The sequence below is a fragment of the Oryctolagus cuniculus genome, chromosome 9, assembly GCF_051225735.1.
Source record: "Oryctolagus cuniculus isolate XC-2025 breed Fujian yellow rabbit chromosome 9, ASM5122573v1, whole genome shotgun sequence".
NCBI lineage: Eukaryota > Metazoa > Chordata > Mammalia > Lagomorpha > Leporidae > Oryctolagus > Oryctolagus cuniculus.
In genome coordinates this window covers 20,810,098-20,835,476 of record NC_142875.1, presented here as the reverse complement: position 1 = coordinate 20,835,476, position 25,379 = coordinate 20,810,098, and the positions used below count along the sequence as shown (strand labels likewise).

Here is a 25,379-nt window from a genome sequence, read left to right as displayed (position 1 = left end):
CCCTGCACCTGCGAGGGGTATCCTTTCCCGCCCTGTGTCCTCACCCCAATAAAAACGATACAAAATGCTAAAAAAAAAAAAAAAGGGGGCAATAAAATTTTGTTATTCACAAAATTGGTACCCGGAAGAGCCTGGGTTAGAATCATAGTCTCCTGAGTCTGCAAGAATAGGTTATTTTGTCTTTTGCTTCCATGATCAGTATAGTAGTAGGCTATTGGCCCCAAAATATGCAGACATTTCACAAAGTTCATGGTAAATGGAATAAAAAGATAAGTTTATTTTGGTGCAAAAAATACTTTGAATTCTGTGCATTTGAAGGGTATTCAAGTAGTTCATGGTAAATTTGTATTTAAAAAAAATGATGGATTTAAAAAAAAAATTTGTACCAAAATAAAAATCTGAATTCCTTTTTTTCCCACAAATTTTGTGAAGACAGTATGATCACCGTGACAGATGTTGGATTGATATGGACATAAATCAAAAAAAGTGTCAAAGAATGTCAGTAGCATCCACAAGCTGGAAAACTAAAGGAAAATAGTTTTCCCTACAGCCTCCAAGGGAATGTAGCCCAACTCACACCTTGATGTAAGGATAGAGGCATTGATTTTGGACTTCTGGCATTTAGAGCTGAGAAAGAATAAATTTATGTTGTTGAAAACATAAAACAGTAAATCTTTTTTAACTTGTTACAGCAGCAACAGGAACTAACCCAAATGCCCTCTGTGTTTGCTCATATTCTCATCTAAGTTCCTCTTTGCTGTGCCTACCGGAAGCCTCACCACCTGCAAGTTTTCTATGCCATCATTTCTGAGACTTGTGGTCATGTTCCCTTACTGATTCAACATTACCTTATTCTCATTCTTTTCACCTCTTCTGCCATCATGCCTGACCTCATCAGCATCCATGAGTCCTTCCAATAATCTGATTTCTATTAGTGCCCTAGAACACAGCCTTCTGCTTATTCAAGGAACTTCCTTCTGAAATTCCCTTTCCCTCCAGCTTAGGCATCAACTTGTTTCTATCTGTATATGAAAATCCAGTAAATTCTACTTCCTGATAACAACAAACGCCTTGGAACCTCATATCCCCAACCCAGAACTGCTTTGGTTCTCTACTTCCATTATAGCAAGGATTTGTGGAAGTTGTCTATACATACCTCAATCCTATTATCTTTGTGCTTACATTTTACAGAAGCAACATGTATCAAAGTCCTTAAGAGTCCCCTTTCTTGTTCTCATGGTCAATTGTTGCTCCCTGTTTCAGCTGTCTTCTTAATAGCATTCCACAAAGCAGATTACTTTTTTTATCCTTGAATAATTTCCTTTTCTTAACTTCTCAAAGACTTTGCTTTCCTGATTTTCTTTTTCCTTAACTGATTTCTTATTATTGTATTTCTTGCTGGTTTCTCTTTTTCCTCTGAATCTCTTGATTATTGCCTATGCTATCTCATTAGGTCATATCACCTAGTACCATGAATTTATTGTCCATGCCAATCACTTCAGATTTCCATTTACAGCCTGTACATTTTTTGATACCCTACTTATTTCATCTAATTGTATACTGATAAAAATGTTGCATTTCTAAAGTATATCACTCTTAAAATGTAAATTTGAACTTTTGATTCTCTGCTGTTATCATATACCAACACGGTGCCACCATCATCTTGCCATCTCAGTTAATGTTACCACTGCTGAAGCCCAAGATTCAGAGTTATATTTCTTGTATCCATTTCCCTTGCTCATCTGCCCTAAATGACAAGTCTTTTTGTCAGCTATTCTACCCCTGTGGATGATGGGATCCCCTGTTGCAACTTAACTCCAGCATCAGTCACCTAGACTGTTAGCAACTCCTTTTAACTGGGTGCTCTGCCTTCACTAGTTCCTACCCTAACAGTCCGTTGTTTGTGCATCAGTGCTATGAGTCTTTAAAATGCTAACCGGATCATGTTTCTTTTATGTTTATAATTATCCAGTGGCTTTCCATTCCACATCTAAAATCTAACCCTTTTATGAAGGTCTGTGAAATCATCTATGATTTGTCTGTGCTTACTTGTATGATATTTCTCTCCTCCTGTCCCTCCACAGTGCTCTAATCCCATGGATCTTTCCTCTGTTTATACAAAATCAGTTAGCTTCTTAATTTCCCGTTACCTTGCACTGTAGTTCTTGTCAACCCATAAACCACTCTTGTTTGGGTTTTTTTTCATCACTGAGGAATTCACCAAGTGCTGTCTCCTCTTGAGAAAGTTTTCCTGCTCACGTTATCTAATCTTTAGGAAATGAATTTGCTCAGTTTGCCACAATCAATTTTTCAAGTTGCCAAATGAATATATATATTGACAAGTCTCTGTCTCTGTCTCTCTCTCTCTCTCTCTCTCTCTCTCTCTCTGTGTGTGTGTGTGTGTGTATGAGCATATGTGGTAAATTCAGAAAGTCCCATAATAGCGATAGATTAATGAGAAAACTTTCATTGTTATTTAATGAATTGATTACAAATTGTCATGAAAACTACCCTATCAGTTGCTCTTCTCAGTTCTCTCTTTTTACTTTATGATACTTACTATAATAGTAAATCATTTACTTATTTACTTATTTTATCCTTTGCCTTCTGCTCAAAGTATTATGAGAATCTAAGTATTATGAGAATAGAAACTTGTAAAGTTTGTTCAGCTTTAGCTGCAAGCTATAGAATAAGTCTTCAAAAATATTGATTGAATGGATGAATGAAGAAATCAGTATAATACAAAACTAGATTTGAATATATTGACTAAGGAATGGGCAATGTGCCATGGCAGCCAAAAGTACAGAAAATATCATTTTCTTCAGATGACAAAAAGAGAAAATGAGGGTAGGAATTCTGAGGTGGTAGAGTAAAAATATTTATTTATTTAAGCAAATTTAGAATGTAAAACTTAACCAAAAGGGTAAACACAAAAGAGAAAGCAAGGACTATCAGTGAAGGATAATGATCTACTTGTTCTATTAAAAATAGATTTTATAAATTATTAAACTAATTTGTATAGATATTTATATTATTGGATTGTATTTCTGAGTCCATTTGAAAGACATTAAGAAAATTTGATATAAAATCTTTGCCCCAAATGATAGATGAAACATTTTACAGTTAGTGGTTTGGCACTGATTTTATCTGGTACATGTGTGCTTAACTGAATTAAAACTTTACTTAAATAATCTATTGATTTTCAGAATATAAATGATTATAAGCTAATATTAGAAATAAATATGATGCAATATAATGACCAAATTAATGAAGACAGAAATGAGGAAGATGAAAAGTCCAGAAAGCATTTTCAATGTAGTCCTTGTCCTCAGAGACTGGATTAATTACCACTATTCTAATTCTTGGTGATACGGATTTATATTCCATTTGCTATTTATATGTTTAGATGAGTGATTTTTAAAGAAATATGTCACACTACATAATATTAAAAATATGCTATTCAATTAATATATCACAAAACTTGTATATTTTCATCCTGGAGGAAATTAAGGAGATGTGCAAATATAAAGGAAGAATTCAATAGAAACACTGATAGGATAAAGACCTAAGTACTCGAGTCTCTTATTTGAACGTGCTAACCACTTTTGGGCAGGCATTTGGCATGACTGTTAAGCTGTTATTTGAGATGCCTGTGCCCCACCTCTGGAGTACCTGAATAAAAGTCCTGGATCTGCTCGTGATTCCCGCTTTCTGCTAATGCATACCCTGGGTGGCAGCTGGTGATGGCTGAAGTGTTTGGGTTCCTGACACATGTGGGAGATGTGGGTTGTGATCTTGGTTTCTGGCTTTGACCCAAGCCCAGCCCTGGCCATTGCAGGCATTTGAGTGACCTGGCAGATGGGAGTTCTGTCTCTTTATCTTTCAAATAAAATAAATAAATAAAATTTTAAATATCCTGTCTTCAGAGTGGCTATAATTATCCTCTGATAATTAAAGGAATTATAAAATATCCTATAAAAGTATTGGAAAGCATTTTTCCCAAGAAGAGATGTAATTAACATTCACTGTAATGTATATGGTAAAAACTGATTGAGAAATTACTCTAAAATTTCTTATTTTTGTTTTCATCTGTTTTTAGTTTAATAAAGAGAGATACACAGTTTCAAGCAAAAGTATTTGTAAAGGAGCAGAGTAGTAATGACTCATCTGTTAAATGACATCAGCTGTGACTTGGATTGTAGCACACAGAAGTATAAATCCATGTTGAAAGTTCCTCTCCAACCAAGATATACAACTATAAAATCATCAATTTTCCATGGCTTATATGATTTAATCTTTTTCATCTATTTCATTGCTATATTTAATGATATATGCGACCTTAAATTATAATTGATACTTCAATTTCATATCTTCAAATGTTCATATATAAAAATAATAAAAAATATGAAAAGGATCATAAAATATATGTTCCTGTCATGCTGGAGAGGTTATTATAACAGTTGTTTCATGATCATTACTTTTTGAAATCAGCTTTATGTTTCAACCAATAAAAGCCCTGTAAATATTAAGCTTTTCCTATTACAAAAGCCATCTTCATATAAATCTTCACTGATTTTGCAATTTGTCAAATTTCATTTTAAATCAATATCATCTGATTTTATGTTGAACAGTATAAATATAAATTTAACTCCTTGATGCAAGTGTCAGTTATCATTTCTGAGTATGGTAAAATGTCTCTAAAGAGAATATGAGCTAGGAAAAACTGAAGTAAAGCTCTTATCTTAGGTGTTTGTTGGTAAATTATTTTAGAAAGTTACTGTTGAAAATTAAGACAGATGCAAACTTTCCACATTTTGACTTCAATTTTTGATGAGACAATTATGATTTTATGTATCAATAAATTAATGTTGTCATAAAGTTAGGAGGAATTATCATTTTTTACCAATTTGATTGTAGTATTTTATTCAGTCTACTACTCAAACATTAAAAGAAAAGGTGGAAATTATTCTGTTTTTAAAGGTTTGATCTGATATTACTGGAAAAAACTTTTTAAAATGCTCAAAGAAAAATACAAAAATCAAAAAATGTCTTCTGTTCCTTAAGCAAGCTTAAAAATACTTTTTTCAATGTGTATTGCATTTTTAACTTTTGAAAGCTAGTACTGTATAGCTTGGGCGAGAAGTATTTCTTATGGAATAAAACTCTATAATGAGAGAAATTAATATAGTTCCTCATTAATAATTAAGTAGATATGACATATTACTTGGCCCCAACCTACCTTGAATTTGTATTTTGTATATGGATTGTGCTTTACATAGCAGCAGATATTTTGTCAGTTTATACAGTTTTCTTGAAAGTTTAAAGTTTTTCTGATACTCATAATGTTAATTTGATAAAATAGAAAATTAACTTCTTGGCTAGCATAGTATGAGATCATAGTGAGAGTTTTATGTATTCAGATTTAATATAAAAACTAGTTTTGGTAACTTCAGTTCCAATTTTATAACTTTCATAAAGCTTTATTAGCAAAATCATTCAGTGGATTGAAATACAGATTACTCATTCTTTTTATTTACATATTAAAATTTTATGAGGCTATTAGGATAAAAACTTATAAAATATGTTTATTGCAAAGAATCAAATGCATGTAGAACAATAGCTTACAGTTTTCTACATTGATTGGATTTAAAAATTTATGAACACAAACATACAAATGTACATATATACATAATACATAATACAAAATACATAATACATGCTGAGTTAATTCAATTAACTGGAGTAGTTAAATAGCAGGTTAAAAACAGATTGAAACCACAAAAATTCCTTATATTGTGATGAGTTACATTGACAAATCAATTTTAAAACATGGATTTATGTCTCGATACTCTAGAAATAATCAGATGTTGATATTTAAGGAAATGTAATCTCTTCTTCAAATTAGCCAAATCAATAAATAGTTATGAAAACTGAAATTTTAATAAATATGATGTTATGGTTAAGTGTTTAAATTAAATTTCACTATGACTCCTAAAATTTTTACCATTTTTCATTTTTAGTTTTAAAAAAGAAAAACTAAATCAGATCAACCTTACACTAACTAAAGAGTTCAACAAATAGTATGAAGAAAAACATTGTTCTTCAGCAGTAGAGACAACAGCTGTAAATAATCATTGACAATAAAAATGCAAATTTTACTCCAATTAATTACATTTTAGTTCTCTGTTAGTTGCCATAGATGAGGGAAAACACATGGAATTTGTCTTTTTGGGACTGGCTTATTTCACCAAGTATATTGGTTTCCAGTTGTAAAAGACAGGGATCATTTTTTACAGCTGAGTAGTATTCCATTGTGTATATATACCATAATTTCTTTATTCAGTCTTTAGTTGATAGACATCTGTGTTGTTTCCATATCTTAGCTATTGTGATATGAGCCACAATAAACATGGGGATACAGATCACTCTTTTTATTTATCTGACAGGTAGAGTTATAGACAATGAGAGAGAAAGACAGAGATAAAGGTCTTCCTTCCATTGGTTCACTCCCCAAATGGCCGCTATCAAGCTGCACCAATCTGAAGCCAGGAGCCAGGTGCCTCTTCCTGGTCTCCCCTGCGGGTGCAGGGCCCAAGCACCTGGGCCATCCTCCACTGCGCCCCCAGGTTACAGCAGAGAGCTGGACTGGAAGAAGAGCAACCGGGACTACAACCTGGTGCTGATATGGGATGCTTGCACCACAGGCGGAGGATTAACCAAGTGAGCCGCGGCACTGGGTCCCCAAGACTACTCTTTCATATGCTGATTCCATTTCCCTTGTGTAAATCGCTGGAGTGGGATTGCTGGGTAATATGGTATATCTATTTTCAGAATTCTGAGGCATCTCTCCTGTCTTCCACAATGGCTGTACAGTTTTCATTTCCACCAACAGTGGATTAGGGTACCTTTTTTCCACATTCTCGCCACCATTTATTATTTGTTGATTTCTGTATGAAAGCCATTCTAACTGTGGTGAGGTAAAACCTCATTTTGGGTTTGATTTGCATTTCTCTGATATCTAGTGATCCTGAACATTTTTTATGTGATTATTGACAATTGAATTTCCACTCTTGAAAAATGCCTGTTCACGTCATTTGTCCATTTCTTTTTTTTTTTTTTTTTTTTTTTTTTTTTTGACAGGCAGAGTGGACAGTGAGAGAGAGACAGAGAGAGAAAGGTCTTCCTTTGCCGTTGGTTCACCCTCCAATGGCCGCCGCTACAGCCGGCGCACCGCGCTGATCCGATGGCAGGAGCCAGGATCCAGGTGCTTTTCCTGGTCTCCCATGGGGTGCAGGGCCCAAGCACCTGGGCCATCCTCCACTGCACTCCCTGGCCATAGCAGAGAGCTGGCCTGGAAGAGGGGCAACCGGGACAGAATCCGGCGCCCCAACCGGGACTAGAACCCGGTGTGCCGGCGCCGCAAGGTGGAGGATTAGCCTATTGAGCCACGGCGCCGGCTCTGTCCATTTCTTAACTGATTGTTTTGTTGTTGTTGAGTCTCTTGTGCTCTTTATAGATTTTGGATATTAATTCTTTATCAATTGCATAGTTTGCAAACATTTTATCGCATTTTGTCGGGTGCCTCTTCACGTTGCTGAGTGTTTCTTTTGCAATGCAGAAACTTTTCAGCTTGATGTAATCCCATCTGTCAATTTTGGCTTTGATTGCCTGTTCTTCCAAGAAGTCTTTGCTTGTATCAATGTTTTGCAGTTTGCCCAATATTCTCCTGTACTAATTTGATGGTGTCAAGTCATAGATTCAGATCCATGATCCATTTTGAGTTGACTTTTGTATAAGGTATAAGGTAGGGGGTCTTGTTTCATATTTCTGCATGTGGAGACCCAATTTTCCCAGCATCATTTGTTGAAGAGACTGTTCTTTCTCCAGGGATTGATTTTAGCTCCTTTGTCAAAGATTAATTGGTTGTTGATGTGTGGATTGATTTCTGGAATTTCTGTTCTGTTCAATTGGTGTACATGTCTGCATGTCTATTTCTATGCCAGTACCAGGCTGTTTTGATTATAACTGCCCTGTAATATGTTTTGAAATCTGATATTGTGATGCATTGATGGCTCATTTACTTGATCCCTTTCCAATCTCTTTATGTAGGCACCAATTGCTATATGCTTCCCTCTTAACACTGCTTTTGCTGTATCCAATAAGTTTGTGTATGTTGTATTGGCATATTCAATCATTTCCATAAATTTTCAAATTTATGTCTAGTTGATACGTTGATGTCCATTGATGAAAGTTGGGTGTTTCAGTCTCCTAATATTATCATATTGGAGTTTATGTCTCCCTTTAGATCCATTAGGATTTGTTTTTAAGTAGCCAGATGCCCTGCACTGTGTGCATACACATTTATTATAGACACATTTCCTGTTGAACTGATCCTTTGATCATTCCTTTAACCTCCCTGTTGAACTGATCTTTTAATCATTTAATCCCTTAATCATTAATCCCTTTTTAAAGGTTTCTTTTTATTTATTTGAAAGACAGATTACAGAGAGAGGTAGAGACAGAGAGAGGTCTTCCATCCACTGGTTCACTCCCTGGATGGCTGCAATGGCTAGAGCTGTGCCGATCTGAAGCCAGGAGCCAGGAGCTTCCTCTGGGTCTCCCATGTGGGTGCATGAGCCCAAGGACTTGGGCCATCTTCTACTGCTATCCCAGGCCATAGCAGATAGCTGGATCAGAAGAGGAGCAGCGGGACTAGAACCAGCACCCATATGGGATGCTGCACTTCAGGCCAGGGCGTTAACCCACTGCACAACAGCGCTGACCCCAAATCATTAATCCTTTGAAGGATTAATCATCCTTTAGTCATAGGGCCCATCTTTGTCTGTTTTAACAGCTTTTGTGTTAAAATTTATTTTATATGATATTAGGATAACTATACCTGCTCCTTTCTGCTTTCCATTAGCATGGAATATCTTTATCCATCCTTTCACTTTCAGTCTTTGAGTATCTTTGTGAGGTGTTTTTCTTAGGCAGCAAATAGATGGGTCTTATTTTTTATTAATAGGGTAAAATTTTGTTTTTATTTAAAAATTGCATGTTGGAATATCACTTAGAGTATATAGGAATTAGGTGAGTTGTTTGTATTGCACTCAGATTAATACAGCAGTTATATGAACTTATCTGTCGCACATACTTTAGAAACTCTGGTAGAGCAGCCAGCTTACTGTGCAGCTGGTTGAGCCAGGCCTGTAATGGTAGCATCCAATGTGGGTGTGCTAATTTGAGTCCCAGCTGCTTCACTTCTAATCCAGCTCCCTGCCAATGTACCTGGAAAAAAAATAGAAGACGGCCCAAGTACTTGGCCCCCAGCCATCCCCACAAGAGACCTGGATTAGTTCCTGGCTCCTGGCTCCTGCTTGGCCAATAGCTGGCCGATTGGGACCAGCAGATGGAAAATCTCTCTCCCCTTTCTCTGTTTCTCATTTTCTCTTTCAAATAATAAATCCTAAAAAAAAAAAAAACCTTTGGAGAGCATATATGGATGCCTGATATAAGGGATCTTTAAATCTATAATTTTATCTTAAATGATTTGTAAATATTGCTTTTCAATCACTACTAGTAAATAAAATCATTTGTGATCTACTTCTCCCAATTAATAACCACACATAACATAGTGAGAAAAATATGCCTATCTTATGAAAAAAATATATGCTTAGAAGTTTTATTTTAGTTCAATCCACAATGGTTCAGTTCTGTTTGCACACTTAATCTTGTGGATCTGTGAAAGCAGAGTAAGTGACTGAGAATGCAGCTTGGGGTATTAGACTGTTTTGGTGTATTGCTTGCAGAACCACTATAGAGGGATAGAGAGAACATTTTGTACTTATTTGCAACTGCAATATTTCTTTTTCTTTTTTTTTTTGATTTTTTTTAAACTTTTATTTAATGCATATAATTTTCCAAAGTACGACTTATGGATTACAATGGCTTCCCCCCCATACCGTCCCTCCCACCCACAACCCTCCCCTTTCCCACTCCCTCTCCCCTTCCATTCACATCAAGATTCATTTTCGATTATCTTAATATACAGAAGATCAGCTTAGTATACATTAAGTATGGATTTCAACAGTTTGCTCCCACACAGAAACATAAAGTGAAAAATAATAGATGATTTTTTTAAATGATGATGAAATCAGAGCAGACCTATTGTCATGTTTAATCCCAGTGAGAGTCAAGTTGGGAATTGATAATTTCTTTTTTTTTTTTTTTTACAGAGGATCAGTTTAGTATGCATTAAGTAAGGATTTCAACAGTTTGCACCCCCATAGAAACACAAAGTGAAATATATTGTTTGAGTACTCGTTATAGCATTAAATCTCAATGTACAGCACATTAAGGATAGAGATCCTACATGAGGAGTAAGTGCACAGTGACTCCTGTTGTTGACTTTACCAATTGACACTCCTGTCTATGGCATCAGTAATCTCCCTATGCTCCAGTCATGAGTTTCCAAGGCTATGGGAGCCCTCTGAGTTCTCTGACTCTTATCTTGTTTAGACAAGGTCATAGTCAAAGTGGAGGTTCTCTCCTCCCTTCAGAGAAAGGTACCTCCTTCTTTGAAGACCTGTTCTTTCCACTGGGATCTCACTCGCAGAGATCTTTTGCCAGAGTGTCTTGGCTTTCCATGCCTGAAATACTCTCATGAGCTTTTCAGCCAGCTCCAAATGCCTTTAGGGCTGATTCTGAGGCCAGAGTGCTATTTAGGACATCTGCCATTCTATGAGTCTGCTGAGTATCTCACTTCCCATGTTGGATCACTCTCCCCTTTATTTACTCCATCGGTTAGCGTTAGCAGGTACTAGACTTGTCTATGTGCTCCCTTTGACTCCCAGTCCCTCCACCATGACCAACTGTGAACTGAAACTGATCACCTGGAACAGTGAGATGGCATTGGTACATGCCACCTCGATGGGATTGAATTGGAATCCCCTGGTATGCTTCCAACTCCACCACTTGGGGCAAGTCAGCCTGAGCATGTCCCAAATTATACATCTCTTCCCTCTCCCATTCCCACTCCCATGTTCAACAGGGATCACATTTCAGTTAATTTTCAACACTTAAGAATAACTGTGCATCAATTACAGATCTAAACCAGTCATATTAAGTAGAACAGACAAAAAAACTACTAAGAGGGATAATGTATTAAGTTGTTCATTAATATTGCAACTGCAATATTTCAAAAACTGGTCAGCTCGAAAGAATCATCTGGCTGTTTGTTACACATATTTGTGGACCAACACAGACCTAGGTTAGAATTAGTTCAGAGGCCTGGTAACCTGTTCATTCTTCTTGGTGCTCAGATGATCTGGTCAGTTAGGGGGAAACAGTACTAAGACTCTTACTGGGCAGAGCTGATAGTCTCAATTGGTGCCTTCAGTTACTATTCCATTTTCATTTATTTCATTTATTAATATGTGGTTTAAACTCTAGAGCGCACTAGAAATGCATGGATAACAGGAGTTCTGCCTAGTTAACAGTATAGCCAATAGACCTCTGTGTTGCAGTAGAGCTACAAAAAGCCTTTAAAAGTGGTTTCCTGGCCGGCACCACAGCTCACTTGGCTAATCCTCCACCTGCGGTGCCGGCACCCCGGGTTCTAGTCCTGGTTGCTCTTCTTCCAGTCCAGTTCTCTGCTGTGTCCTGGGAGGGCAGTGGAGGATGGCCCAAGTGGAGGATGGTCCCTGCACCTGCATGGGAGTCCAGGAGGAAGCACCCAGCTCCTGGCTTCGGATGGACGCAGTGCTGGCCGTAGCGGCCATTAGGGGAGTGAACCAACAGAAGGAAGACCTTCTTCTCTGTCTCTCTCTCTCACTGTCTATAACTCTCTCTCTGTCTCTCTCTCTCTCTCAGTGTCTAATTCTGCCTGGCCAAAAATAATAATAATAATAATAATAATAATAATAATAAAGTGGTTTCCTTTTACTAGAGGTTAGATGACACTTGAAACATCACATGAAAGTCTGGAACCCAATGTGGATCAGCATCAGATCAAAGTCAGAATATATGACATGGGGCTGGTGTTGTGGCTCAGAGTTTTAAGCCACCGCTTGAATTACCTGCCTCCTTCTTGCAATGGCTGTTCTAGTTCCGGCTACTCTGTACTTCCTATCCATCTTCCTTTTGATGCACCCAGGAGGCAGTGGATGATGGTCCAAGTACTTGGGTCCCTGCCACTCATGTGGGAGACCCAAACAGAGTTCCCTGCTCCTGGTTTTGGTTTGGTGCATAGCCCTGGCTGTTGCAGGCATTTGGGGAGTGAACCAAGCACTTGGACCATCCTCCACTGCCCTCCCGGGCCACAGCAGAGAGCTGGACTGGAAGAGGAGCAACCAGGACTAGAACCAGGGGTGCCAGCACTGCAGGCAGAGAATTAGCCTAGTGAGCAACGGCGCTGGCAGATAAATCTTAAAAAAGAATACTTGACATTTTGACATTTGTATTTTTTATGAAAATGTATTTTCTTTGTGAAGATACAGGCATGTTCATGACACCGTTCTATTTCATGAGTAATTCATGAGAAGTAGTTTTTTTATTATTTTATTTTTCCACTATTCTTCCATCTTTCTTGAAAAATAAACTCAAACAGTAATTTTATTACCAAATTATTGTATGGTCTTTAACAAACTGACTAAAGATGACTATAAGATTGGGGCTATGAGAGATTATTATATTTTATGATTAATTATCCATTGACAAGCCATTATCATTATTTAGGCTAATTATAAAATGTAATTACTAGTATATCCAAGTTGGTTTATCACTGTCATCATTTATTTAAATAGCATTTGCTGATTATTCTAACTCGCATTTTTAGTTTTCCTCCCTTAAGTTGTAGATATATTACTCTTAGTCCTTTCTCTTTTAAAAATTTTATATTATTTTATTTAAATGAAAAGAGGGAGAGAGAGAATCTCGTATCTGCTGGTTTACTCTTCAAATGCCCACAATAGCTGAGGCTGGCTCAGGCCAAAGTCATGTGCTGCCTCCTACAGTGTCCATTAGAGGAAGCTAAAATTGCATAGTATTGCCAGCAGAGCTGAGACTTGAAGCAAGGCATTTAGATATGGAATGTGGACATTCCAAGATGCACCTTAACCACTGTGCCAAACACCCACCCCTATTCTTGGTTCTTTAAGAAGAGAAATTGATTTGGACGCATCAATTATATAAGTAAGAAGTAATATATTGCACAGTAAATTCAATATATTGCACAGTAAAGTCTTTGAAGGTAGGATGATATGACAATGGACAGTCATTTTCATCAAATAGCAGGATTTATTTTCCCATGATTAACAAGGTGTGATAATTTACAGGCAGTTTGATAGTAAAAGATTTTGTTTCTTTTTAGTTTAAATGTTAAGAAGTCTGAGGATCGTCATGTTTTTCTTTGGAAAATTAGCCTCTCTATAGTAACTGTTGCATAATTTATAAGCTTTCATTCAGGAAAAAAAAAGCAAAAGCTACAAAACTTAAGCAGGGGTGAAACAACTATTTAATATCATTGTTTATAAATAATGAACTTCAGATATGAAAAACATTTCTCAGTGACAAGCTTTCTATCACTAGTGGAATATGGATAACTATAGAATAAAACAACAAGCCATGATTAATGCATGTTTAGCAGTCTTTGGTTCTAGGAACTATATCTCTATAAAGCTTGTGTGTTGTTTATAGTGACCATTGTTTCCAGCTATCATTTTGAAAAGCTTATTTTTTAGTAGGCTGAGCATTATGATTTAGATCCTTAGGTTAGCTTGATGCATTAAACTCATTAACTATCCAGAACAGTTTTAACATGTGTACTAAAAGTCTTTTCATCCTTTTTCTCTGTTTTGTTACAGAAACCCTTGAAACTCTCATCAAACAAGCAGAAAATTATACCAGTATCCTTTTTTGCAACACTTACAGGAACATGGCCTTAGAGGCTGCTGCTGCAGTTCAGGAGTTCTTCACTGATGTAGGGCTTTATTTATTTGGTGTGGATGTCAATCCAGAAGAATTTGTAAACAGATTTTTTGACAGTCTTTTTCCTCTGGTCTACAACCACCTCATTAACCCCGATGTGACTGACAGTTCCCTGGAATACTCAGAATGCATCCGCATGGCTCGTCGAGAAGTTAGTCCGTTTGGTAGTATTCCCAAAAGAGTAATGGGGCAGATGGGAAGGTCACTGTTGCCCAGCCGCACCTTTCTGCAGGCACTCAATCTAGGCATTGAAGTCATCAATACCACAGACCACCTACGCTTCTCCAAAGAGTGCAGCAGAGCCCTCCTGAGGATGCAGTACTGCCCCCACTGCCAGGGGCTGACTCTCAGTAAGCCTTGCATGGGGTACTGCCTTAATATTGTAAGAGGCTGCCTGGCCCACATGGCAGAGCTTAATCCACACTGGCATGCATACATCCGGTCCTTGGAAGAGCTGTCAGATGCAATGCACGGGACGTATGACATTGAACATGTGCTCCTAAACTTCCACTTGCTCGTGAATGATGCCATAATGCAGGCTCACATCAATGGACAAAAATTATCAGAACAGGTAAGCAGCCTTTCCATACTTCCCAGCTGATTTCTTAGAAATTAAAGATTAACATAAATGGATACTCTGTAATTAACACACAATTATTCTTAGGTGTTTAAATTTAACAGAAAAGTGATCCCTGTTAAATATAAGAGTAGGAATAAGAGAAGGAGGAGATGTACAATTTGGGACATGCTCAATTTGACTTGCCCCAAATGGTAAATTAGAAACGTGCCAAGGGATTCCAATTCAATGCCATCTCATTAGTCCAAGTGATCAATTTCTGTTCACAATTTATCATAATGATAGGTCTAAGAGTCAAAGGGATCATATAAACAAGACTAGTGTCTGCTAATACTAACTGATAGAATTAAAAAGGAGAGAATGGTCCAACATGGGAAGCAGGATACACAGCAGACTCATAGAATGTTAGATGTCCTAAACAGCACTCTGGCCTCAGAATCAGCCCTTAAGACATTCGATCTGGCTGAAGAGCCCATAAGAGTACTTTAGGCATGGAAAGCCAAGATACTCTGCCAAAAAAAAAAAAAAAAAGACGTAAGTGAAAGATGTCTGCGAGTGAGATCCCTGTGGAAAGAATGGGCCATCAAAGAAGGAGGTACCTTTCTCTGAAGGGAGCAGAGAACTTCCACTTTGACTATGACCTTGTCTAAATAAGATCGGAGTCAGTGAACTCAAAAGGCTTCCATAGCCTTGGCAACTCATGACAAGAGCCTAGGGAGATTACTGATGCCATAAACAAGAGTGTCAAATTATTGTTAAGTCAACAACAGGAGTCACTGTGCACTTACTCCTCATGTAGGATCTCTGTCCTTAATGTGTTGTTCAATGTGAATTAATGCTATAACTAGTACTGAGACAGTATTTTACACTTTATGTTTTGTGTGGGTGCAAACTTTACTTAATACGTACTAAGTTGATCTTCTATATATAAAGATAATTGAAAATGAATCTTGATGCGAATGGTTGGGAGAGGGTGTGGGAGATGGGAAGGTTACAGGTGGTAGGGAAGTTAAGGGGTGGGGGGGAGAAGCCATTGTAATCCATTAGGTGTACTTTGGAAATTTACGTTTATTAAATAAAAGTTAAAAAATAAATGGATACATAGAAAGATAGATAGATATGACATTTCTAATCATTAACATGTAACCATGTGCTTTCAAGTTGGGGCAGTATAACAGATTTTTACTTTTGAAAATAGGAAAATGTATACGTTGACATATTTGATTAACGGGATTATATCTTGTATATTTTACATCAAAATTTTGATTCACTAAAATACCACTTTCTCTCCTAAGTTCGAAGCCTTCTCAGTGGCTATTTAGTTCAGTAGTGTTGTAAGAGCTCAGATTTAAAGTAAGAAACAGCATACATTTGAATCTATAATCGGCAGTGATGAGATCCATAAAGTTAGGCAAGTCTCTTAGCCTTTTGTGAGCGTAAATATTCTCGTTGACCAAAAAGAAATAGTAACACATAACTTTTGAGGTATTATATTTTGAAAGATGGGTTTTATGTATGCAAACCACCTAGTAATGTGTTTAGCCCTCAAAATATGGGTAGTTATTGTTAGAATTTTGAAGGTATTTAGCTTTAAAGTAGAAAATATTGGTTATGTATGCATGAAGACTTGATAGCTTGGTGTCTTTAGGAGTCTTTAGGATTGGTCACAGTGATAGTGTGATGATTTTTTCAAATGTGTCATGGTGTTTTATTCCTGGTAGACTAAGAAGTTTTTGAAACAAAATCATCAAATTGGAGAATGTGAGATTTCCTATTTCTCACTCTTCTGTAGGGCCTTTTCTTTTTCTTTTTTCTTTATTCACAGGCTGTCTTAGTAACCATTCTCATTTCAATACAGTGAGCAGGACATGCTGCTGATGGTTTTCCTGATTCTTTTTAATGTGAGCAAAACTGTTTTCCCCAGTGCCACTGATTGAAGGAATAAACATTCTCATCATTACCTCTATATGCCAAAACATTTAATGTATTCCTGATAGAAATTGGTTCTGAAAAGCTGCATGACTAACAACTTCCTTCCTTTCTCTTCCTAACTCTGAGGTTTTTGCAGGGTCACTGTGAGCCTATATGGTTCATTTATGCAAAGTGAAAATACCACCCACTTAAAGTGGGTGGGCCACTGTGATAGGAGTAGAATGTGAATTGGATTTTGACACACACTCCTTGTTCCATTCTACTGAGTGTCCCTAATGGTGAACAAGGTTCCTGAGTTCATACAATAATGCTTGTCATTTTGTAAGATTTATTTATTTATTTGAGAGGCAGAATTACAGAAAGAGCAAGAGAATGAGACACACAGAGAGATATCTTCCATGTACTGGTTCACTCCCCAAATGGATGCGACTGTCATGAGTATGTCAGGCCAAAGCTGGGAACCAGGAGCTTCTCTGGGTCTCCCACTTAGGTGGCAGGGGCCCAAGTACCTGGGCCATCTTCTGTTGCTTTCCCAAACATGATAACAAGGAGCTGGATTGGAAATGGAGCAGCCAGGACTCAAACCAGTACCCATATGGGATGCCAGAATTGCAGGCAGTAGCTTAACTCTCTGTGCCACAATGCTATTGCCCCTTTACAAAATTTATTTATTTATTTCAAAGGCAGAGTTACAGAGACAGAGAGAAAATGAGAGACAAGCAGAGAATATGGTCCTGGTCTTTTTGTTTTCTCTCATCCTTTAGGAAAATTAGATATCATTAGAACCATTTCAAGGGACACAGTAAACCAACTCAAGAGAAGATACAAATGACTTTTTTTTTTTTTTTTTGACAGGCAGAGTGGACAGTGAGAGAGAGAGAGACAGAGAGAAAGGTCTTCCTTTGCCGTTAGTTCACCCTCCAATGGCCGCCGTGGCCAGCACGCTGCTGCTGGTGTACCACGCTGATCCGAAGGCAGGAGCCAGGTGCTTCTCCTGGTCTCCCATGGGGTGCAGGGCCCAAGCACTTGGGCCATCCTCCACTGCACTCCCGGGCCACAGCAGAGAGCCGGCCTGGAAGAGGGGCAACTGGAACAGAATCCGGTGCCCCGACCGGGACTAGAACCTGGTGTGCCGGCACCACAGGTGGAGGATTAGCCTATTGAGCCGCAGTGCCGGCACAAATGACTTTTGAGGTTTCTAGTATTTCATAGTTACTGGGAGTAAGCATTTAGATACAGGAAATAGAATGTCCATATTATGATATGTAATATCTCTAGAAGGAGATACAGCAATAAAAAATATTAAGACCAAGTCCAGATATGATAATTTGAGATCTACAGTTAAATATCCCAGAACCTGATCTTTCTAATATATGCAAATGAGTAGGTTTTTTTAATCTTTATTTAAAATATAGTGAAACATTGAGTGCTCCCATCTGCTGTTTCACTCTCCAGAATGTTTGCAATTGTCAGGACAGAGCCAGGATTAATCAGGGAGCCAGGAACTCTCTCCTGACCTCCTGTGTTGCAGGAAGGAACACTTGCGCCATCAACACTACTCCCTAGTGTCTGCATTAGTAGGATCCGTAGTCAGGAGTCAGAGCTAAGTATCAAACTCAGGTTCTCTGTCACAGGTTTCTTAACCATTAGGCCAAAGTCTCTCCTAAGTAGATTTTTATGATCTTCTTTGTTATGTATTTTGAAGAGCTGGAGGATCTTTTTATTTTTAACATAGCACAGAAAATTATCTACTTTTCCTATTTCATGTACTAAAAACATACAGGTATGTATCATACGGGCATGATCTCCAGTCTTGAGTTTTCTACCCTTTAGTGACCTGGGGAAGATACTGAAAAACTTTGATAATGTCTTGTCCTGCACGAAAAGGCAGGCTGTGGTGGTGTGTGTGTTACAACATTGCTATGACCCTACATCAATGGGCATGTGGGGCCTGAAGAACTCACTTTGTTCTTTCCTTATTCTAGAGCTTGTTCTGAGCAGATCTTGGTGCAACAAGCTACTTTATTATATCAAAATACTAGAATTGGATTTGGGTTTCATAACACAGTCTTACACAAAACTTTCGTCAAATGAATTCTTTGATGGATTTTCAAAGAATAGTCTTTTTTGATCCAACAATCTGATTTTGTGTAATAAATAATTTTAAGGCTATCTTGAGGAACATCTATTGCTAATAAATTGTAGATACTTTTCTAAATAAAATAACTGAAATTCTCTTTTTTACTTATGGGGAAAGAAGAAGAAACTTACTTTAAATTCCTTGAAAACTGACTCATTAATATTTATTTCTGCCAAATTCAAAGTGATTTATAAACTGTTTATCAAGCTTTGATAAGCAGTTCACACATCAGTGAGTTTAACACATTCAAAATAAATTACCTGATAGCCAGAAAGTAATGACTTTGTCTCATTCTCAAAACAATCTATGAGATCAAGTATATCCAAGAGTAGTCTTTAGTAAACCTGTATTTCTACTTTAAGAAATCCATAGAAGTTTTTGGTGTATAATACTTCTGTTGTACAAGTTTCAGGTAGAAAAAATAGTGCTCAGTTTTCTGAGAAAAAAAACAAGTGTCCTATAATTGGTAAACCTTTAAAAAATTGAAAGTTGGTTTATGAGACATTTCTTTTTAAAGATTTTTTCTATTTATTTGAAAGACAGAGTTACAGAGAGAGGTAGAGCCAGAGAGAGGGAGATCTTCCTTTCTATTGATTCACTCCCCAAATGACTGCAACAGCCAGAGCTGAGGTGATCTGAAGCCAGGAGCTAGGAACTTCTGGGTCTCTCCCTCTTATGGCCATCTTCTACTGCTTTCCCAGGCCATATCAGAGAGCTGGATTGCAAGAGGAGCAGCCAGGACTCGAACTGGTGCCCAAGTGGGGTGTTGGCTCTGCTGGCTAGAGCTTTAACCTGCTGTGCCACAGCACAGGCCCCGAGACAGTTTTTTAATTTCATAATCATTCCATGTGTTAAGACAAAGTCTAATATAATGAAGCTAAAGCAGAGTGCCAGAAGAGTAGAGATTAAAAGCATAGGCAGTAGTTTCAGACTGGATTTCATCATCTGCCTTTAATATTGATTAGTTGTGAATTTGGGCTATTGATCATTTAACTTCTGATTGCATCAGTCACTGTGGTTGAATATGGCAATAACAAAGCTTATCACACAGTTATTTTGAGAATAAAATGAACTTCCACATTTAGATTAACATCTCCTTCACGGTAAATATTTAAACCTGCTAATTATTATTGTATTATTTATAAATACCTCATTGATTTCTTTGGTACATTAAATGCTACCCAAATCATTACCCTTTTCTCTGAAGTATAGATCTCAGGAAACTATTAGTGATGTAAAGCTACAAAGTGTTAAATGATCCTTTGATATCACCAAACAATTGTTTATTAGTCTGCTTTGTGCTACTTTAAGTAAAATTCCTAAGAATAGCTTCTTGGGAAGGAAAAAAATTTTTTTTTTCAGCTTTTAATTTGGAGGTTATGGTTTAGGGTTTGGTCCCATAGTGTGGTGTCTGCATTTGCGAGTCATGGTGGGTGTGGAGGGAGGATCACATGGTGAGCCAGGAAAACACAGAATAGATGGGCTGAATTTGAACGCAAATAAAAGTAACCTCATGAGGATTACCCACTGAGGGTATGACACCGAAGATCACCATCTGGATCCACTTCCTACCCACCACAATTAATTCAAATCTCCACCTTTAATCCATCAACCATTAATATTAAGACATCAGAGTTTAAACATCTTGCATGCGTTTTGGGGAGACAAGTCCTGCTGCACCCCTAACAAATTGTATGATTTTTTTTCTTGAATAAGAAATTCTGAAGGTCTTAAAGTTCATGGAAAATGCATGTTATGAAAAAAGTACAAATGTATTTTAAAAAATTTGCACCAAAATAAACTTACATTGTAATTCCATTTTCTATGAACTTTTCAAGTTAACCTCGTGTATGAATGTGTGTATATTTTTGTTGATATGTAAATATATATATATGTAACCTTGTTAATAAACATTTACATATTTTATACATAAAAATGATATATTTGGGGGCTGGTGCTGCGGTGTAGTGGGTTAAAGCCCCGGCCTGCAATGCTGACATCCCAGTTGTGCACCAATTCAAGTCCTGGCTGCTCCGCTTCCAATCCAGCTGTCTGCTGTGATCTGGGGAAGAAGCAATAGAAGATGGCCTAAGTCCTTGAGACCCTGTAGCCACGTGGGAGACCTGGAAGAAGCTCCTGGCTCCTGGCTTCGGATCAGCTCAGCTCTGGCCGTTGCAGTCATTTGAGGAGTGAACCAGTGGATGGAAGACCTCTCTCTCTGGCTCTACCTTTCTCTGTAACTCTGTCTTTCAAATAAATAAAATAAATCTTTAAAAAAAAAGAGATAGATTTGTTGGGACCGGTGCCGTGGCTCACTTGGTTAATCTTCCGCCTGTGGTGCCGGCATCCCATATGGGCGCTGGGTTTTAGTCCCAGCTGCCCCTCTTCCAGTCCAGCTCTCTGCTATGGCCCAGGAGGGCAGTGGAGGATGACCCAAGTGCTTGGGCCCTGCACCGGCAGGGGAGATCAGGAAGAAGCTCCTGGCTCCTGGCTTGGGATCAGCGCAGCGTCGGCCGTAGCGGCTTTAGGGGAGTGAACCAATGGAAGGAAGATCTTTGTCTCTGTATCTCTCTCTCACTGTCTATAACTCTACCTTTTAAATAAAGAAAAAGATATATTTGGGCCGGCGCCGCGGCTCACTAGGCTAATCCTCCGCCTTGCGGTGCTGGCACACCGGGTTCTAGTCCCTGTCGGGGCGCTGGATTCTGTCCCAGTTGCCCCTCTTCCAGGCCAGCTCTCTGCTGTGGCCAGGGAGTGCAGTGGAGGATGGCCCAAGTCCTTGGGCCCTGCACCCCATGGGAGACCAGGATAAGCACCTGGCTCCTGCCATTGGATCAGTGTGGTGCGCCGGCTGCAGCGGCCATTGGAGGGTGAACTAACGGCAAAGGAAGACCTTTCTCTCTGTCTCTCTCTCTCACCGTCCACTCTGCCTGTCAAAAAAAAAAAAAAAAGATATATTTGAAATTTTATTTGCTATTGATTGAATTAGTGTGTTATTGCCATAATTTAGTACATTAATTTATGAAAAGGAATACAGACATGAGGATGGACACAAGAACAGATGCTGCTAGGAGACTCAGGAGAATATTGATTCTACATAACTTTAGAGACAAAAGGGTGTTTCTGAACTATGTAATGGGATCAGAAGCATAATTTTCAATAAGAAACATCCAGCTCTATTTTTTCTTACAGATAATCTCTTTTTCACTTCTTTTTGCTATGCAATGTTGGTATAGATTTAGCTGGTTGCATCCAAATTAGTTAAGAATTACCATATGATTCACTTTAGAACCATAAATCCTATAAAAATTAAATTCAAGGTAAATTTTATATAGTAATTTACTTTAATTAGATGTTAAGAATTGCATTACCTCTGCATACATCAACATTTATATGAATCTGTAGAAAATAAAAATAATGGATTTATTTTATGTTTTAACTCTTTCAGCTATACTCTTTTTTTTTTTGACAGGCAGAGTTATACAGTGAGAGAAAGAGAGAGAGAGAGAGAGAAAGGTTTTCTTTCCGATGGTTCACCCCCAAATGGCGGCTAAGGCTGGGGTACTGTGCCGATCTGAAGCCAGGAGCCAGGTGCTTCCTCATGGTCTCCCATGCAGGTGCAGGGCCCAAGCACTTGAGCCATCCTCCACTGCCTTCCCGGGCCACAGCAGAGAGCTAGACTGGAAGAGGAGCAATTGAGACAGAATCCGATGCCCCAGCCAGAACTGGAACCCCGGGGTGCTGGCGCCACAGGCAGACGATTAGCCTAGTGAGCCGCGGTGCTGGCCATCAGCTATACTTTTTATAAAAATAAACAATTAAAATTAGTATCCTACATTGTTTAGGCAAATGCACAAACTATGTTCCATTGCTTCTACAGCATGGTAAATATTTTCTTAAAATATTAAAAATATTATTTGAGCTAACAGAATGACAAAATTTTCACTAGAAAATTCATTGCTTATAATAGATGGAGTTTTTCTGTTGTTTGGAGGAGTTAGAAACTCAAATACTTGGATTTTTATTTGAAAGTTTATTTTACCTAAATCACTTGATTTCATAATATATGATAACCAATGGGTCTCCAGCCCCACATTTGTACCATAGAGTTAGAAGATACAGACTAAGACAATAGAAGAGCATAGCATGTGTATATCTGGGTTGGAAGCCAGAGCTAGTTTCTGGGATTACTAGGATGATGTATTTGTGCTAAGTTAAAAATAAGAAGAGGTGATTTTGAACAAGTGTATAGGGAATATGTTGTACTTGACCTTAGTCAAGTAAGATGAAGTTAACAAAGATTAAGAGGCGTCTTTCAATATGGAGAGAAATTTTCAGGGCTAAAACCATTGGTGTTTGGATGCATTTACCTTGCATTCTTATGGGGGGAAAGGTTGACTTCATTGCGAGTTCTTTAGTGTCATTATTCTTGTCTCAAATTCACATGTGCTGTGTAAGTACCAATTCACCAAATGTTGGCTTGATGTATAACATTTGCAATGTGAGAATCTGTGTCACTAATTTGCTTTGCATGTTGTTGACCAGAAGAAGGGTCCTTCAGCACTAAATAGCAACTGTTGCTACCTGATTTTGTTATGTATAAGCTGTTTAGATTAGATTAGTTATCTGTTTTCTTCCTTACAGTTTTCTCATCTACAAAATAAGAATTCTTTTTAAAAAAAAAATTTATTTATTTATTTAAAAAGCAGAGTGATAGAAAGAGAAACAGAAAGAGGGGAAGAGGACCTAAATGAAAGATCTCTGCGAGTGAGATCCCAGTGGAAAGAACAGGTCATCAAAGAAGTAGCTACCTTTCTCTGAAGGGAGGAGAGAAGTTCCACTTTGACCATGGCCTTGTCTAAATATGATCAGAGTCGGTGAACTCAGGGGGCTTCCATAGCCTTGGTAGCTCATGACAAGAGCCTAGGGTGATTACTGAGGCCATAAACAAGAGTGTCAATTTGTTAAGTCAACAACAGGAGTCACTGTGCACTTACTCCTCATGTAGGATCTTTGTCCTTAATGTGCTGTACATTGAGATTTAATGCTATAACTAGTACTCAAACAGTATTTTTCACTTTATGTTTCTGTGTGGGAGCAAACTGTTGAAATCTTTACTTAATGTATGCTAAACTGATCTTCTGTATATTAAGATAATCGAAAATGAATCTTGATGTGAATGGAAGGGGAGAGGGAGTGGGAAAGGGGAGGGTTGTGGGTGGGAGGGACGCTATGGGGGGGGGAAGCCATTGTAATCCATAAGCTGTTTTGGAAATTTATATTCATTAAATAAAAGTTAAAAAAAATAAAAAATAAAAACAAAAAAGCATACAAACTAGAGGTTTGTTTTTAATAATGAAGCATGCATTCAAGAAAGACTATCTGGGATGGGTGTTGTGGCACAGCAAGAGACTAAATCTCCATATAGCATGACTGCATCTCATATCAGAGTGCTGGTTGTAGTCTAGGATCTCTGTGCTCCCATTCATCTTCCTCCTAATGTGCCAGAAAAGGCAGCAGATGAGGGTCCAAGTAGTTGTGTTCCTGCTAACCAGGATGGAGTTGCTGGCTCCCAGTTTCAAACTCACCCAGTCCTAGCAGCTAAGGACAGTTGGAATATGCACCAACAGATAGAAGATCTTTCTGTTTATCTCTCTCTTTCTGCCATTGTGCCTTTCAAATAAATAGACAAATAAATTTTAAAAAGAATATTTACTTAATTTTGGAATTTGCCAAACAGAAGCAAAATACGTGTAGTCATGAATTAAAGTAGAAACATCATAGAAATAAATATAAAAATTTACAAAAAAAAGGATACAGAAAACACTTTAGAAATATTAAATAATTTTTCAGAAAATAATGGAATCAATCAAAATGTTTGCATTAAAGTCAGAGGACACCCCTGCCATTTATGTGTAATAAATGCCCTGTTAATGTTTTAATGGAGGAACTAATTGGACAATTCTTACAACTCATCAATTAAAAAATAACCTATTAAAAACTAGGTGTGATTTAATGCTATATCTAGTACTCAAACAGTATTCTTCACTTTGTGTTTCTATGTGGGTGCAAACTGTTGAAATCTTTACTTAGTATGTACTAAACTGATCTTCTGTATATAAAGAAAATTGAAAATGAATCTTGATGTGAATGGAAGGGGAGAGGGAGCGGGAAAGGGGAGGGTTGCACGTGGGAGGGAAGTTATGGGGGGGGGAAGCCATTGTACTCCATAAGCTGTACTTTGGAATTTATATTCAATAAATAAAAGTTTAAAAATAAAAATAAAAAAACTAGGTGGACTTTTAAATTTTTTTTTTTTGTTTGACAGGTAGAGTTATAGACAGAGAGAGAGAGAGACAGAGAGAAAGGTCTTCCCTCTGTTGGTTCACTCCCCAAGTGGCCGCTACGGCTGGCACTGTGCTGATCTGAAGCCAAGAGCCAGGGGCTTCTTCCTGGTCTTCCATACGGGTGCAAGGGCCCAAGCACTTGGGCCATCCTCCACTGCCTTCCCGGGCCACAGCAGAGCTGGACTGGAAGAGGAGCAACCAAGACTAGAACCTGGTGCCCATATGGAATGCCAGCGCCACAGGCGGAAGATTAACCAAGTGAGCCACACACTGGCCCTGGGTGAATTTATTTATTTTTGAGAGGCAGAGTTAGACAGTAAGAGAGAGAGACAGAGAGTTATAGACAGTGAGAGAGAGATGGAGAAGAAGGTCTTCCTTCCGTTGGTTCACTCCCCAA

General features: G+C 37.9%; 1 protein-coding gene across 1 annotated transcript in view; it reads left to right on the top strand.

Annotated features, from left to right (window-relative positions):
- GPC5 (glypican 5) overlaps nucleotides 1-25,379 on the top strand; it is a 1,597,736-nt gene that overhangs the window by 358,235 nt on the left and 1,214,122 nt on the right. The window contains exon 3 of the mRNA XM_017343550.4: nucleotides 13,863-14,557. Coding sequence (XP_017199039.2) covers nucleotides 13,863-14,557 — 695 coding nt within the window. The remainder of the gene's footprint in view (nucleotides 1-13,862; nucleotides 14,558-25,379) is intronic.